The sequence below is a fragment of the Melospiza georgiana genome, chromosome 11 (assembly GCF_028018845.1).
Source record: "Melospiza georgiana isolate bMelGeo1 chromosome 11, bMelGeo1.pri, whole genome shotgun sequence".
NCBI lineage: Eukaryota > Metazoa > Chordata > Aves > Passeriformes > Passerellidae > Melospiza > Melospiza georgiana.
In genome coordinates, this window is record NC_080440.1 from 9,206,604 (window position 1) to 9,223,011 (window position 16,408).

Below are 16,408 nucleotides of genomic sequence, written 5' to 3' on the forward strand. Positions count from 1 at the left end.
TGCTTCACTGCGGGGGCACAGACGCGGGGCTCAGGGCACGGGGTGCATGCCCGTTCCGCGGGGACACCGCTCTGACCCCAGCCCGGGGCCGAGCAGGGCGCGCCCCGCTCGAGTCCACCTTAAGGGGGGAGGGCGCTCCGGCGGTGTTTGTACACAGCGTGCACACCCGCCTGCAGCCCCTGTGCCCTGCGGCGCAGCCCCTGCACCCGCCCATCCCGCCTGAACCCCCGGAGACGGCTCTCCCTTCCACCCCAACAGGCCAACCTTATGGTGCTGGCTGGGGCAGCTGCAGCTCCCGTGGGGTCACAGCAGTGCTACACACCAGATAGGAGCAGACTGTGCCCCCAAAACAAGGGACACACCCCACACGCATCAGGGGGACAAACAGGAGACCACCCCCACCCCAGCACCCCAAGACTGAGCAGGAGAACAGGAGGCAGTGACAGTGCAGGGACAGGGCTGGGATCTCCGTTTATTGAGGCGATGTTGTGGGGCACCCCAGGGGACTGCACCAAGGCACGGTGGCACTGGGGGTGTGCAAGGACCCCCAAGGAAGCCACACCACGGTGGTGTAGCAGCAGCAGATCCCTCAGACCTTGCCAGGGTCCTCCTTGAGCGTCACTGTGCGGTTGAACACCATCTGAGGAGAAACACAGGGTGTGCTCAGAGCCCCATGGCGGGCAGGGGGTGCTTGCACACGTGGGTGCAGGCTGCCTCACTGCCCCCACAGGGCTCACCTTCCCCTCCTCACTGTCAGGATCCACAGAGAAGTAGCCCAGGCGCTCAAACTGGAACTTGTCAAAGGGCCGAGCGGAGCGGACAGAGCTGTCGACCAGGGCATTGTGCACCACACGCAGGGAGTCCTGGCAGGGGGGACAGCTCAGCCAGCACCCCTACACTTCTGTCCTCTGCACAGCCCAGCTTCCCCCAGTTCCTCTTCCCCTTGAGACACAGTAAGGGCCTGCCCCAAGAGGGGTAGGGTGTACATGGAAGTGGGTGCCTCAGGACTGGGTGCAGGAGGTCCCCACTTCCCCCCGGGCCCATAACCTCAGCTGCTGCCACTACTCACAGGGTTGAGGTCACTCAGAAAGCCGCCAGGTACCTCCGATGGGTCCTCAGGATTTTTGTGCAAAAACCTGCCATGAGATAAGAGTCTTGTCCCAAAGCTGCCAAATGAGGGGACATTGTGCCGCTCATGGGACTCCAGAGCATCATCTTCCCCACCAAAGGTCTGGGCAGACCCCAGCAGGGCCTGCTGCTGTACAGCTGTGCTGCTGCTCCAGCACTGCTGAGCTTGTGCTGGCCTTGGCTGGCAGTGGGATACTCACAGCCGCTCGTAGAGCCGCACTTCACAGGCCAGTGGCACCGACACCCAGTGGATGAAAGCCTTGGGCTTTTCTGCCACATCCGACTTGGTGCAGGTCACCTCCAGCTCAATGACACGCCCACTGACGTCCTGAGGGAGAGGAGATGAGCTAAGCAGTCTTATCCCATGTGGCAGGCCCAGGGCTGAGCCCCCAGCCCCACAGCTTGGGGACACCTTGTTCCCCTCTGTGAGGCACAGGGCAGGCAGAGAGCGGCCACACAGGCAGCCTGAGCCCTCCCTGTGTCCAGAGCAGCCAGCATGACATTGCACAGCCCAGCCTCATGTCACCAGTGCCCACAGCCACGCACCTTGATGACATTCTGGACGGTGATGATGTAGCCAGTGTGGCGCAGCCCCACCGGCTGCCCAGGCGCCAGGCGCTTGTAGCCCTTGTCTGCCTCCTGTAAGAGAGTTCACGGCTGCATGAGGGGTCCCAGCATGGGCAGCAGATCCCCTCTAGCACGTCTCTCTGCCATCCCAGGGATCAGTGATCACAGGGCTGTTTGAACTCCTGTGTTGCTGTGGGATGTTCCCACAGACAGGCCAGGCTGAGAACCATTGGCTGGACATGTCCTGGCCAGGCTGAGGGCAGCATTTGCCCAGTGCCCATCAGAGCTGCCACATTTGGGAGTCACAGTCAGGTGCTCAACACCCACCCATGACCTCTGTGTGCAGCACCAACACCATTTCCAGGGCTGCCAGGCTCCTGCTGCACAAGCTATAGCTCCAGGAGTGAGGGCAGTATAGCCCAGTGGGCCTGGCTCACCTCCCTGAAGTCTGTCTCCTCAATGTAGACGGTCTGGTGGAAGGGCACTTTGTGAAAACCACGGCTCTCATCGGCTGGGAAGTTGGGCACAAGGACCTCCAGTGCCTGGGGAGAAAGAGAGCTTGAATGCTGCTCTCAAGAAACCCCACTCCCACAACAGCCCACGGCAGTCTCACCTTTGGAGCAGGGAAGTTGGTGATGGTGACTTTGAGGGGCTCCAGGACTGCCATGGCACGGGGGGCCTGCTCATTCAGCACCTCCCGGGCACAAGCCTCCAGCAGATGCGGCTCCATTGTTGCCTGGGCCACTGTCACACCAACCTGAGGAACAGCGTGCGGTGACCATGCTGGCCAGGGGATGCAGCCATCTGCCCTGTCCCTGCCCACCCAAAGCCTACCCGTGCACAGAAGTTGTTGATGGCCTCGGGGGGGAAGCCTCGCCGGCGCAGGGCCGTCAGCGTGAAGAGACGTGGGTCATCCCAGTCCCTGAGGAAACACCAGAGTGACAACCAGGCATGCTGTGGGTGAGCCCCATCATGGCAGCTGGCCCTGCTCCTACCTCACAGCACCCGTCTCCACCAGGCGGATGATCTTTCTCTTGGACACCACGGTGTAGAGCAGGTTCAGGCGCCCATATTCCCACTGCACGGGGCAGTAAACGTCCAGAGCATTGCACAGCCAGAAGTAGGAGGAGCGCCTGCAAGGGAGGTGCAGGCACAGCCCAGCTCAGCCACATGGACACGCTGTCCCCCAGCACTCTGGCAGCCACCAGGTGCTGCTCCCAGGTATAGCACAGCCCTGGGCCATGCCATGCATGGTGCTCACCTGGCCTGGAACTCCTTGGTGCAGAGGGAGTGCGTGATGTGCTCGATGGAGTCGCAGAGGCAGTGTGTGTAATCATATGTGGGGTAGATGCACCTGCAAGGCAGATGCAGTCAGCTCAGGGCAGAGCATGGTGCTGCTCCACTCCTGATACCTCCTCACTACCAGGAAATCCAGATCCAGCCCCACCACATGTGCCAGGACATGGCAGGCCCTCCCTACCACTTGTCCCCAGTGCGGTGGTGTGGAGTGAACTTGACACGGTAGGCAACGGGATCCATCTTCCCATCCTCCATCACCAGCTTCATCCTCAGCGTGGCTTCCCCCTCCCCAAACTTCCCCTTTCTCATATCCTGTGGAGACAGGGGAAGCTGTCAGCTGAGCCACAGATCCACAGCCCACAGGCACACAGCAGCTGCCCCAGCTAGGAGTACCTCAAAGAGCAGGAGTGACTCCTCCACAGGCCGGTCCCGCCATGGCGAGGGTGGTGGGTTGTGGCCCTTGATCTCCTCAACCTTCTGGTGGCAGACATATGCCTGACCCCTACGGAGAGCAAATGCCATCACCAGACCCGAGTGACCCATCTCCTGAGCAAGGGGGAGCCCTGACCACAGTACAGGATATCAACACTAGCCCAGCACATTCCTACTGCCCCACACGCTCACCTGCGGATGAGCTCCAGGGCCCAGGTGTAGAGCTGGTCAAAGTAATCTGACGCATGTGTCACTGCATAAGGCTGGTAGCCTGCGGGGATGGGTGAAATGGAAGAGGTTGGAGGAACCCCAAAGGTCCAGCAGCAAGACCTGAATGCAGGGGTGTCACTGGCACCTGGCATGATCCTGCCCTCCCCATCCTGAGCCATACCCAGCCACTCCACCATGTCCCGGATGGCTGTGAAGTATTTCTCCTCCTCCTTCTCGGGGTTGGTGTCATCATAGCGCAAGAAGCACACGCCACCATTGGCCTGGGGATGAAGAGACAATGAGCAGTTGCTCCCTGAGGGACCAGCAGCCAAGCAGCAGGGAAAGGCAGGGGCCAGGGTGGCTTGGTGCTTTTTACCTTGGCATAGCCAAAGTTGAAGTTGATGGCCTTGGCATGGCCAATGTGCAGGATCCCGTTAGGCTCAGGAGGGAAGCGTGTCCGTACCTGAAGAGGCAAAGGGGACACCTCTCTCCTTCAGCAGGAGATTTTTACCTTCCCTGACTGCAGTAACACTGCCATGAGCCCCTGGCAATCCTGCAGAGCACCCTGTGCCGTGTGGGTGCTGCCTCTGCTGTGCCCCTGTGAGCTGTGTGTTCCCCACCCACCCCTGTGGGGTGTCACGGTCACATGGAACCGCTGGGCTGTGGGATATGGCCTCACCTGCCCACCCGTGATTGCCAGGTGCTGCTTCAGCAGGGCCATCGTGTTGGGTGTCACCACGTAGCCCTCAGTCTTGTAGTTCTCTCCTGCAGGTAGAGGATGGGCTGCAGCACTGCCCTAACCATGCCAAGCCCAGCAGCCAGGGGGGAAGGACACAGGACCTGTCCAGTTCTCGGCAGCACGGAGAGCTGGGACCAGGCAGAGCCAGTGGAGTGGCCCCACAAATGGCAGTGACACCTTGCACTCACCTGGCTTGTGGAACTTCAGGGCTTCCCCTCGCAGCTGCTCCAGCAGTGACTTTGTCTCTGTGCCCATGTCACCTGCAGGGAGATGGGGCTGAGCTCCCTGATCACAGCTCCCAGGGCCCAGCTCGGAAGCAGGTCCAGCAGGAACTAAACGACTGGGGAAGAGGATGGTCTCTTACCATTCTCCACCACAGCCACCTTCTGTTTCTCTGCTGGGGCCAGACGGGCCTTTGCCACCTGCAGAGACCAGCACAGCATGCAGAGTGCCCAGCTGCAGCACACACCTTCCCCTCCTGGTCCAGCCTGCTGGCCCCACAGCTCCCTCTAGACCTGTACCCATGGTGGCAGCTCAGCCCAGAGCAGCTATGTGGGATCCTGCTGGGACACTTGGCAAGAAAATACCATCCAAGTCTGCAGCCTCCCTTTCTCCTTACCTTTGGTTTCTTTTCCAGATCAGCTTCTGTCTTTGGCCCAAGCAAATGCAGCACCTGGAGAAGAGTGACACAGTCAGGAGTCAAAAAGGCTCCTGGACTAGGTGTGTCCTAGTGTCCTGTGCAGTCATCACTCTGCTCACCCTGCCCGCACCTAGGTGGGGCAGGCTGTCCCCAGGGCTGGGCCCTCTAGGGGACTGACTGACAGGTCACAGCACACCCAGGGGACCACAGCAGCACCTGACACAGTAACCTCACACCCACCTGCAGGTCCACCTCGTTCTTGATGGTCTTCCCGTCTGCCCACCGCAGCTGGCTCCGTGCCTCCCCTGCAGACAGGGCACCCCGTGGGCAAGGGGCAGGGCCCAAGCCCGGGGCAGCTTCAGCCAGGGAGCTGATGCAGAATGCCACACCCTTTGCCCCAGGGCTGTCCCTGTTGCTGGGCGCTATGGCCCTGCCTGCGTGTGGGATCTGGCAGGATGACATCTCCCCATGGCAAAGGGCTGGCTCTCAGGATTTGGGGGAGCACAGTGGCACTGGCAGTCAGGCACAGGGACGTGACGGCCACCAGCACCAGGCAGGGGCTGCCCCGGTGTCACCACTCACCCATCAGCAGCCCCATGTTGAAGTGGTAGCGCTCTGCCAGCAGCTCTGCTCGGTGCTTGCTGATCACAGCCTCCACCTGGGAGCAGCACAGGGACCCCGGGGTGAGCGAGGCAGGCAGGAGCACAGCAGGAGCCAGCCCAATGTCCCCTGTGCTGTCCCCACAGGGTCACAGCCCCACTCACCGCCTCCTCGATCTGCTCGGGGGTGACGCAGACACCCACACCGCAAGCCCGCTCAAAGTCCGCCACGTCCAGGGGCTCCAAGGGGTGGCTCCTCACGTACTCCAGGGCAGCTGGGGACAGAGCAGGGATGAAGCGCGGTGCCCGCGGGGCCGGGGCCGGGCGGGGGCCGGGGCCGCACGGTACCGCTGAGCTGCAGGTCGGTGAGGATCTCCCTGCGGGCGATGTAGCCGACGAGGAAGCCGAGGTGTTTCGGGTCCTTGAGGCGGGCGGCCGCGTTGTACAGAAGTGTCCCGGTGGCCTTGTCCAGCGCCGGGCCCAGCGCGCTCCGAGCCTGTCACGACCCCGGAGAGCGTCAGGACAGGACCGGGGCCCGAGCCCCGCGAACCGGCGGCACCGGGGGGCACAGCGGGACAGGGGAGTGCCAAGGGCCGGGAGGCTGGGGGGACCCGGCAAGGCTGGGGTCGAGGGGATGACAGCGGGACCACGGTGCCAATATACCCGGGTGACACCGGAGATCGAGTTACCGAGTGACACCGAAACCGGGGTACCGAGTTCCCAGGGTGGCCCGGTCCCCAGGTGACATCGGGGTGACGGGGTACTGGAGATCGAGGACCGGGGATCAGGGTGCAGACCCGCGGCGGACGCACCTGCAGCACAGCCCGGCGCAGCAGCGCGCTGAGCGCCCCGTTGCGCAGCGTCTCCCGCGCCTTGGCCTCGCTGAGGCCGATGCCCGTGAACAGCCCCAGCGCCTCCTCCGCTTCCTCCGCCGCCATCGCTGCCGCCGCCGCCGCCATGCTGCCGCCTCCGCCCGGGGGCGGGGCCGTGCCCAGCCAACCGGAAGCGAGAGCGCTCCGTGCCGGCCAATGGCAGACGGGGGACCGGCGCGGACCGGGCCAATGGGCGCGCGGGAGGCGGGCTCAGCGCGCGGGCGGTTGCATCATTTAAAGAGACCGGCGGCGGCGGCGGCCACGTGGGGGGCGGGGCTGGAGGCGGGCCCGGGGCGGGGCGGGCTCCGATCGCGCCCCCGCTCCCGGCGCTCGGTGCCCCGCGGCAGCTGCCCGCACCTCCGGTGTGCCCTGTGCGTCTCTGCCTGCCCCGACGGGCGCGGACCCTGCGGCGAGCCCCTGGGGATGCCCGTGCCCAAGGTCCTAGGGTGGAGAGCGCGTCGCGGTGGCGGCTTCAGCACGGTGTACGCGGGGCCAGGCCGGCTCGGTGTCTCCGGCTCCCCCGGATCGTGCGTGGTCGTTTGGCCCTGACAACCCAGTGTCCGCCCTCTTCCCATCTCCCCTGTCCCCCTCGCTGCCCTAGTACACCCCTCATCCCAGTGTTCCCCGGCTTCCCTATACCGGTGGAACTTTGGCTGCCTCAGCCCAGTGTCCTCCTGCCCCCCCGCCCCATCTGATGTCTTGTCCAGTCTGGTGCCCCCAGCTCTCCCTTTGCCCCGCCAGCTTCCCCAGCCTGGTATTCTCCAGCTCTTCCGGCCCGGTGCCCCCGGTGTCCTCCACAACCCCACATTTTCTGCCTCAACCCGGGAGTCCCTGCCCCAACCCGATATCCCCCCCAGCTTGTGTCTCCTCTTAGCTCAGTGCCCCGCTAGCCCAGTGTCCCATCCATCCTACTCCCACCTCAGCCCGAGTAGCAGCAGACTCGAGTGGTTGTGGAAGGGGGTTTATTGGAAATACGGGGTGGGAGGAGGCACTAGCACATCCTGCCAGCCAGAGCCACCGGACACAACCAGACAAGGCAGGTCCTGGCTCCTCCATGGGTGAGTGCTGGAGTCAACGCTGGTGTCACAGTGAGTCCCACACCATGGAGGGGACAGCCATGGCTGAGCACCGGCACACAGCTATAGTTCCATCCTGGTGCCAGGCATTGTGTCCGTCCCCTTGGTGGCCGCCTGCTCCCTGCCCGTAGCTGGCAGTGGCTTTAAGCTATAGCGGGCACTGACATTGGTACCTGAGACGCTGCGGTACTCGCCCATCTCCGTGCGCACGCTCTCGTTCTGGGTGATGGTGAGCAGCACCGGCACGGAGAGCGTCACCTCCTTCCGAAGCACTTGGATGCTGAGCGCGGTGCGCGGGGGGATCTTGGCCGGCAGCTGCACCTCCACGCGCTGCTGGCGAGTGCTGCTTTCGCTGCGCCCTTTCTGCACCGTAAAGATGTTGGAGGCTTCCACGGTCAGCGTGAAGGAGAGCCCGGCTTTGAGGCTGGTGGCATTGCTGAAGCTGAAGCTCTGCCAGAGCGTGGTGCCGTACTCCCGGCTGCTGCTGGCCGCCAGCGCCTGCTCCGACTCGGTCTCGTTCACCCCCTCAATCTCATCCACCAGCACCTCCCGCTCCTCCTCCACCCGCTTCTGTTCCCAGAGGAGACGTGCCGAGACCAGGGGCCGCCCAGGCCGTAGCGGGCGCAGGTGGGACAGCCGAGACTGGAAGTTCAGCTCCAGTTTGTAGTCGGCGAGGTGCTCGCCGGGCCATGCCAGGCAGTGCCAGCCGCCCCGGCCGGGGTGCTGGTAGAGCAGCCAGACCCCTCGCTGCACCGTGTGCGAGGCCACCCGGTCATTGAAGTACCCGTACGCCAAGTTGGTCTCCTCTGTCACCACCTTGCAGGCGCCTTGGAAGTTGGGGTGCTCGTAGAGGGTGATCTGGGGGTCCCCCAGGTCGTGGTGCACGAGGCGCAGTGCTGAGAAGCTGTTGGGCCGATCCACAGAGGGGTACTCGCCCTCCTCGAAGGCGTACGGCTCCCCCTCGTACTTGGGGTCCGTGTAGGCAATCCATGGCTGCCCCTCCACCTTCAGGGAGGCGATGCAGTTCCCAAAATCCAGCTCGTGCAGGTCAGGCACGTCGCAGGTGAACTCTCGGCTCAGCCCCTCGAAGTTGGCACACTCGTACACTGTGATCCGGTTCATGGTGCCCACCCCTGCCCGGGCACAACAGGGGCCACGTCCCCTCCTCTGGGCTCACGGGGTGCTACAGGAGACCCCTGAGGAAAGCCCAGCAAGCAAAGGCAAACCTCGGCACCCCTTTAATTCTTGTCCTCTGCCTTTCCTTTGCCCACCTGCTGCCTGGGCCCCGTGCTCTCACCGTCTGTGCTGGCAGCGCCCTGCAGCTGTGCCTTTTAGGAAGAGGTGGTGGGACCAGGGCGTGCTGTGGCACGAAGCAAGGACGATGACAACGCTCGCCCCCGCACCCCGAGCCCAGCCCTTGTCCCCACTCGGTGCTGGGGAGTCAGCCAGGCCCCGCACACCGGGATGCCAGCCGGTCCCACAGACCAGCCCTGCCGGAAAGTCCTGCCGTGCCCCAGGCACGTGAGGCTCCTGCTGAAGAGTCACCGCCAATTATCAGTGATGCTTCCGCCCTGCCCGCGCTAATTACAGTGTGCATCGCCGGTGGGGCAGGAACTGCTGGCTCACCCCACCAGGGTGAGAGGGCATCGTGGTGGGGCAAGCCGGCGCCCCAAAACAAGAGCCTCTGAACCCTGGTGATCCCAGCAATTGGATATGGACACCTGCCATGGTGGCACTGCTCCAGCCCAGCCTCTGAGGATGGCTGGTGCAGATGGGAACACTTCTTCCCCCTTGTCGCTTCATGGGGTGCCCAAGGCACTGCTGGGGTGGGATGCTGGGCACAGCAGGACGCTGACATCAAACCGAGGCATTGGCAGGCAGCCACTCCAAGCACAGCATGCTGGTGGTTTCCTCCGGGCTCCATGCAGGTTGCCATGGCATGAACTGGAGCTGGCCTCCCCAGGAGCTACTGCTGTGGGGCACAGGGCACGTGCACTGCCTAGCTGGCACCCTGCTGAAACAGGGCTCAGGCAGCTCACAGCTTCTGGGGCAAGGTTAAGCCTTTGACTTCTGGCTACATGCCCAGAGGCTGCCTCATCCACTTGTCCACACAGCCCTCAGCAGGCCAGGGTTTTTCCCAAGGCACAGTGCATGGAGTGGGGAGGCACAAGGCTGATACGCAAAGTTCCCAGTGGGGTACAGCTGGATCCTGACCCACCCCCTGGGGACAGTCAAAACCCTCAAAGCCTCTGGGCTAAAATCTGCCTCTTGGAGCTGATTAGCAAGGCCAGCCCTTGGCTGCATGGGGTCCCCCAGTCTCACCAGGGTTTGGTACAGCCCGCAGGCACCCACATCCTGTGGTGGAGAAGGATGGAGACCCCATTGCTCCAACAGCCTGTACCCCACAAGTCACCGAGAGGAACCCAGGCATCCCTGAATTGTTGAACCCTATTCCCTTCAAACCTCTGTCCCCCAAAGGCCAGTGCCATCCCACACCTCGCCCCTCATTGTCCGCTGCTGGTGCCCCACTTCCCCTGCCTGCAGTGCCAGGACTGCCAGGGTCTCCCAGTTTATTGCCAGATGTCGGGGCGGTTGGGGTTACACCAGACAAACGCTACGGGAAGCAGTTAGTGAGTGGGGGGCCATGGGGGCCGCGGGCAGGGGCCAGGGAAGGGCTGTCCCTCTCGCTCCCCCAGCCGGTGGCCTCCCTGCCGTTCCCCCGGGCTGCCGCGCTCCCCCGCGCCGGGGACCCCTCCTGTGCCCCGTGGCTGCCCTGGCTCCGTGGCCCCCAGCACCCCCCAGCTCGCTGCGTTCTCCCCCTGAGCGAGGCCGGCGGCCGGGGCGGCGCGGGGGGCACGGGGCAGCGTGGGTGGGTGGGAGGCGGTGCTGGCATTATTGCTATGGCGGGCGGGAGCAGCGCGACCCTCCCCACGCTCAGATCACAGTCTCGAAGAGCGTCGCCTTCTCCTTGGGGGGCTCTGGGGCCAGCAGCTTGGCTTCTGCCTCTGGCGTCAGGTACTCCAGGTGGTGTTGGCCCCAGATTGGAGTGGTCAGGAGCTGCCAGCGCTGTGGGGACATCGCGTCAGCGCCCGGGGACAACAGCACTGGGACTGCCGGGACCCAGCAATGCACAGGGAGAGGAAAGGGATGGGATTTGGGTGGCGGTGGAGGTGAGACTGGGACAGGAAATGGATTGAAATGGGATTGAGAAAGGGACAGAGATTGCGCGGGGACAGGGATGGGACTGAGACTGACAGGATTACGACAGTGATGTCAGCAAGGATGGGGTTTGGGTGAGGCTGGGAGTGAGACAGCAGTGAGGATAGGAATCTGACAGGAGTGAGAGCAATGAAGACAGGAAGAAGATTTGGATGGGGCGAGTCTAGGATGGGAAAAGGACTAAATGAGATTGAGAGAAGGACAGGAATTGTAAGGAGACAGTGATGGGGATGTGCCCAGGATCTAGCTGCAACAGGGATAGGGATAGGACTGAGACAGTGATGTAAGCATCGGTGGGAATCAGGTAAGACTGGAAATACGACAGCAATGGGGACACGGATGGGATTTGGGTGGGAGTGAGACACTGGGGACAGGCACATGATTTGGATGGGAATAAGACAGCGATGACAACAGGGATGAGACCTGGCTATGGATGGGACTGTGATGGCAATGTGGATAGTGGTGGAATTTGAATGAGAATCAGACAGTGATAAAGACAGGGATGGGATCTGGTGGTGGATGGGACTGAGACGGCGATGTGGATGATGGAATTTGACTGGGGCCGAGACTAGGCCATGGACAGCACTATGAAGGGGACAACCATGGCTGAGAATGGGGTGGGGACAGAGGCAGGAGTGATCCCGCTGCACTGCCCTCACCTCGCGCAAGGAGCCTTTGCAGCGCAGGAGCTTGTAGATAACAGTGCAGGGGATGCAGAGCATGGAGGAGAGTGCCAGGACCCAGCCGATGGCTTCCCCCCACCACGGGTACACGTATGTCTTATTGTATGTCAGCGGCTTGTAGTTCACCACGTGGAACACGAAGACGCCCTGGGTGGAGAGAGGGAGGTGAGGTCCCCACCCCGACGCGGTCACGGCCGAGCCCCCGAGCCGCGCTCGCCCCACGGCAGCGACACGCGTGTGCCGGCAGCGGCCGCCGGGGGGCGCTCCGTGCCCGCGGCGCAGCGCGGGGCGGCGGCACACGCGTGTCCCCACGGGCTGTGGCCTCGCTCACCACGCAGACCAGCGGTGTCACCACAGCCCAGCACCACTTCATGACGGGCAAGGGCCGGTAGCCGATCATACGGGCCACATCGTCCATGAAGCGGTCGGCACCTGTGGGGAGGAGGGCGTCAGTTGGGGCACTTGTGTCCCACCTCGTGTCCTCCCTTATGTCCCCCTCCCCGTGTCCCCCTGGCCTCACCATAGACCCAGGCAATGACCACGCACTCCCAGAAAGCCTGCCACAGCAACGTGATCCCGCTGGCCGAGTAGTTGTCAAAGAGCTGGAATACGTACATGCCGCCCTGCCAGGAAGGTGCCCGTGTCACCAGCATTGTGCTGGCTGTCCCGCTCGCTGCCACACTGGCAAGTCATAGCCTTGCCAGCACCAGTACCCCACCTGGCACGAACACCCTGCATGCCATGGGCACCCTGCTCCCACAGCACCCGTATGCCAGAGAGACCCCCATGCCATAGGCAGCTCCACTGACACGAGGGCAGCAGTCCCAGTGAGCTCCCGCCCCACACTGGCATCTCATGGGAGATGATGCCTCAGGAACAGCCACAGGCGGCCGGTGTGGGGCTGGCCGTCAGTGTCCCTGCTGTGTCCCCCACCTGTGTGACCATGGAGAGGTCAATGAGAAAGCAGATGATGCAGCAGAGAGCAGCGGTGAGCTCACGGCGCAGCGAGCCAGCCCCCGGCTGGGGGAACAGGTCCAGGATGCCCGTGATGAAACCCTCCACACCGACAAACTGTGGCACAAAGCAGAGCTCAGTGGGGATGGGCCACCCATCTTCTCCCTGTTCCCCATCTCCCCGGTTGCCACAGCACCTGGCTGTCCAGCCCCAGCACGAGAAGCATGATGAAAAAGAGCGTGGCCCACAGCGGGGACAAGGGCATCAGCGTCACAGCTTTGGGGTAGGCGATGAAAGCCAGCCCAGGACCTGCAGGAGAGTGGGGTCAGAGATTCCACTCAAGGGGTGACACAGAAGACACCGTTGGCACCCAGCATCCATCACTTACCAGACTCGGCCACCTTGGAGATGTCCACGCCCTGCTCAGAGGCCATGAAGCCGAGCACAGAGAAGACAACAAAGCCGGCAAAGAAGCTGGTGCAGCTGTTGATCACAGCCAGGATGTAGGCATCCCTGTGGGCACAGCATCTAAGGAAGTGCTGGGGGCACTGGGGGACACACCAGGGGGCCTGCCTGCAGCTGGCACAGCCCTACCTGTAGCAGTTGTTGTGGAAGCGGTTGTAGCTGCCCAGTGCGGTCAGGGCGCCCAGCCCGATGGCGTAGGAGAAGAACACCTGAGTGCCAGCATCAATCCAGACCTGGGGTGTGAGGGAGGATGTCACAGGGTGATGGGGGTGCCAGGCCATTGTTTAGCACCTAGCTCTCTGCTGCTCTCCCCAGTGCCCTCACCTGTGCCTCAACCAGCTTGGACCAGTCAGGTTTCAGGTAGTAGATGATGCCACCCAGCGCGCCAGGCAGTGTCACTCCGTGGACCAGCAGGAGGATGAGGACCACATACGGGAAGAGCGCCGTGAAGTAGACAATCTGAAGAGCAGTGGGTGGCCATGAGACCCCTCCAGGCCAGGGCTCTCTGTCACATGCCACAGGTGTCCCAGCAGGACCAGAGCTTGGGAACGTCCCCAGCAGCTGGAAGCACCTCCCGGACACATGTGGGACACGGGCCTCCCACCCCTGTGGGCTGTGGCACAGTGGGGCAGGAGCCAACAGTGCCACGTGATGCAGTCTTCTCTCATGCCAGTGGCCCTGACGCACGTTCCCCCTGCCAGCATTACCTTCCCAGTCGACTTGACACCCTTCCAGATGCAGAAGTAGACAATGACCCAGGTGGTAAGCAAGCAGAGGATCATCTCCCAGTTCATCTCCCCCGGCTCGCTGAGTCCCCCAGAGAGACGCAGCACCTTGTTCCTGCAGAGTGGGGCTGTGCTGAGCACCAGCATGACACTCCCAGCCCCAGACAACACCCTCCTGGCTCCCACACTCACTCCCAAAACTCAATGACAGGTGAGCGCTTGTTGGTCATGTTGGTGCAGCTGAAGTTGGAGGTCCAAGTGCTGACAGTGGTGTTAATGCTGACATTTTGGCACAGGTCCAGGTTGAAGAGCTCCGTGCACTGCTCCGTGTTCCAGGAATGGCCACAGGTGGCCCAGGGCAGGGTGTCCGTCAGTGAATGCACCAGGTAAAAGAGCCCCCACACCAAGATCATGATGTAGTAGGAGTTGCAGAAGAAGACGATCACCATAGAGGCCAGGCCTAAACCTGTGGCACGGGGGGATCAGAGCCCGCAGGCACCTGTGGGCATCTGGCAGCCAGCATGGAGTGGGATACGGGGTGTTGTAGGGATGGAGGAGGACAGAGGAGAACTGACAGGGACAGGACAGGGAAAGCTGGCAGTCCTGGAGAGGACAGGAGAGAGCTGGTGGGAATGGGACAGGGAAACTGGCAGCCCCGGGCAGGACAGGACAGGGTGGGGACAGCTGGCAGCATGGCACAGGACCAGGGGGGAGCCAGCAAGATACCTCTGGAGCTGGGGATCCAGCAGCTGCCCGGGACCCAGCAGCATGCAGGCAGGGAGCCACAGGGGCAGGCAGGGCAGGCAGGGCAGCACGGGGCGCCACGGGGCACAGGTGCAGGCAGCTGCCATCCTTGGCCGCGGCAAAGGGCGGCAGTGGGACGCGGGCAAGGTGCAGGGGAGCAGGCAGGGCGTGGGCAGGGTGCTGCCAGCCCCAGCAGGCTGCGTGCAGCCTGGCACAGTCAGGGTGCAGACAGGGTGCCGGGGGCCCTGGCCAGGGTGCAGGGGCCGCGCAAAGGGTGCAGGCAGGGCGCGGGCAGGGCGCGGCGTTACCCTTGAAGAGAGGGGCGATGTTCCAGGCGGCGATGCCCCCCTGCTTCATGAACTGTCCCAGAGCCACCTCCAAGAAGAAGATGGGGATGCCGCCCACGAAGACGATGAGCAGGTAGGGGATGAGGAAGACGCCTGGGGCCGGGGGCAGGGGGCCGGCTCAGCCGCCGCCGTCCCCCCGGCCCCCCCTTTCGCTCCCCCCCTTCCCGCGCCGCCCGCCCGGACGCAGCGAATGGCAAAGGCGCCTCCGCGCCCTCCCCTCGCCGCGATGTAGGTCAGCACGGGCAGGTACTGGGGGGCTCCCACGACCCCCCGCCCCGTGAGTGACTCCGGAACACCGCGGGCTGGCCCGGCAGCCCCTGGAAGGCGCAGGGCGAGCTGACCCAGCGTGCGGCGAGCCCCAGGCACACACTCCGGGGCGGGAAGGGGGTGCCCCCCGCGCCGCGGGACGCACCCCCGCGGCGTGGGGCGAGCACGAGGCTCACCTCCGCCGTTCTTGTAGCACAGGTAGGGGAAGCGCCAGACGTTGCCCAGCCCCACGGCGAAGCCCACGCAGGACATGATGAAATCCATCTGCCGGGTCCATGTCTCCCGTTCGGGGGCGGCCTCTTTGGGGGGACCAGGGGGTCGCACCAGTGGTGCCGTCACTGTTCGCTCCTCGCCCGCCGTGGGGGGCTCTGTGCCCTCCGCCCCGCCGGGGCCTTCTGCCGAGACGGGGGTTGTGGGGATGCCCACGCCGCCGTCACGCGCGCCCGTGGGGGCGCCGTGGGGGGGGGGGAAGCACCTCCCCCCCCCGCGCGCCCCTCTCCGCGCGTAGGGGCGTGACGTCAGATGTCAGGCCGGCGCGTGACGTCACAATGCAGAGCGGTGACTCACCCCGCGGCGGCGGGAGGGGGCGCGCCGCGGTCGCGCGTGGCCGTGGGCCCCCCTCTCCCCCTCCCCAAGCTCATCCCTCCCCGGCGCTCCCCGCTTACCGGAGCCCGTCGGGGCAGCGGCGGCCGCGGCTGTGGCGGCGGCGGCGTCGCGTCGCGGGGCGTCGGGCGGCTGCGGGGCGGCCGTGTCGGTGGGGACGGGGGGCATGTCGCGGGGGGCCGGGGAGCGGGGGCGGGTCGGGGGCGGCTCCGTGGCCGAGGGGGGCTCAGAAGCAATCCACGAAGCACTTGAAGGTGAGTCGGAAGAACCTCATTGAGGGCGGCGGGGCGCGGCGGGGCGGGCCGGGCCGGGCGGGCGGCTCAGAGCCGGGCTGCGGGGCCGGCGCCGCGCGGCCGCTCCGGGGCTCTCTGCGCCGCGGCACCGGGCGGCGGCGGAGGCAGCGACCGGCCGCACCGCCCCCCGAGCCCCATTGGCCGCGCCACCCGCCCGCGGCTTGACGGGACTTGCAGTTCCGACGCACTGGCACCGGCCACGGGGCGAGGCGGGGGGCACGGGGGGACGAGGCACAGCCGGCGGGATTCCGGGCACTACGGACAGCGAGGGGCGGCGTTGGTAACGGGGGATACCGGGCGCGAGGGACACAAGGCAGTAGGGCACGCCCGGGGACACCGGGGAGCAGAGCGCTAGGGACAGCAGGTGACAAGACAGGCAGCGGGAACGAGGCACTTCAGCGCACAACAGGCACTGAAACTCCGGGACTTGCACGGCTCGTCCCACCAGCACCAGGGCACAGGAGAAGACACGGGGCACTAAAGCGGCGGGATTTGCACAGGGGACACGAGACATCAGGGAGCAGCCAGCAGCAGAGCACACGAGGC

The 16,408-nt window shown here is 64.4% G+C and overlaps 3 protein-coding genes across 4 annotated transcripts; all 3 read right to left on the reverse strand.

Moving 5' to 3' along the window:
* Positions 1 to 459: 459 nt before the first annotated feature.
* QARS1 (glutaminyl-tRNA synthetase 1) lies at positions 460 to 6,574 on the reverse strand. Its single transcript, XM_058031782.1, has 24 exons — positions 6,427 to 6,574; positions 5,963 to 6,110; positions 5,780 to 5,889; positions 5,598 to 5,673; positions 5,256 to 5,320; positions 4,995 to 5,048; positions 4,740 to 4,797; positions 4,564 to 4,635; positions 4,316 to 4,401; positions 4,013 to 4,099; positions 3,818 to 3,917; positions 3,619 to 3,697; positions 3,388 to 3,496; positions 3,176 to 3,306; positions 2,957 to 3,049; positions 2,691 to 2,828; positions 2,530 to 2,617; positions 2,309 to 2,452; positions 2,133 to 2,237; positions 1,675 to 1,767; positions 1,329 to 1,456; positions 1,070 to 1,136; positions 738 to 863; positions 460 to 640 (listed from the first exon to the last, which is right to left on the reverse strand). Exons 1-24 carry the CDS (start codon positions 6,571 to 6,573, stop codon positions 590 to 592), a joined length of 2,355 nt encoding a protein of 784 aa, XP_057887765.1. The 5' UTR covers position 6,574; the 3' UTR covers positions 460 to 589.
* An 860-nt stretch (positions 6,575 to 7,434) lies between these two features.
* Positions 7,435 to 9,981, reverse strand: LOC131088023 (epidermal differentiation-specific protein-like). The gene has a single exon (XM_058031798.1). It carries the CDS (start codon positions 8,682 to 8,684, stop codon positions 7,626 to 7,628), a length of 1,059 nt encoding a protein of 352 aa, XP_057887781.1. The 5' UTR covers positions 8,685 to 9,981; the 3' UTR covers positions 7,435 to 7,625.
* A 143-nt stretch (positions 9,982 to 10,124) lies between these two features.
* On the reverse strand, positions 10,125 to 15,737 carry SLC6A8 (solute carrier family 6 member 8). 2 transcript variants are annotated; one of them, XM_058031785.1, is made up of 14 exons: positions 15,632 to 15,737; positions 15,143 to 15,361; positions 14,661 to 14,792; positions 13,801 to 14,074; positions 13,591 to 13,723; positions 13,208 to 13,342; positions 13,013 to 13,116; positions 12,807 to 12,931; positions 12,615 to 12,727; positions 12,398 to 12,535; positions 11,985 to 12,087; positions 11,796 to 11,896; positions 11,441 to 11,611; positions 10,125 to 10,628 (listed from the first exon to the last, which is right to left on the reverse strand). In XM_058031785.1, the coding sequence occupies exons 1-14, from the start codon at positions 15,735 to 15,737 to the stop codon at positions 10,497 to 10,499; spliced, it is 1,986 nt and encodes a 661-aa protein (XP_057887768.1). In that variant the 3' UTR covers positions 10,125 to 10,496. The 2 variants fall into 2 exon arrangements, with proteins under 2 accessions (XP_057887768.1, XP_057887769.1); XM_058031786.1 differs by having other exon boundaries at positions 10,137 to 10,628; positions 15,143 to 15,265; positions 15,632 to 15,652.
* Positions 15,738 to 16,408: the final 671 nt, after the last annotated feature.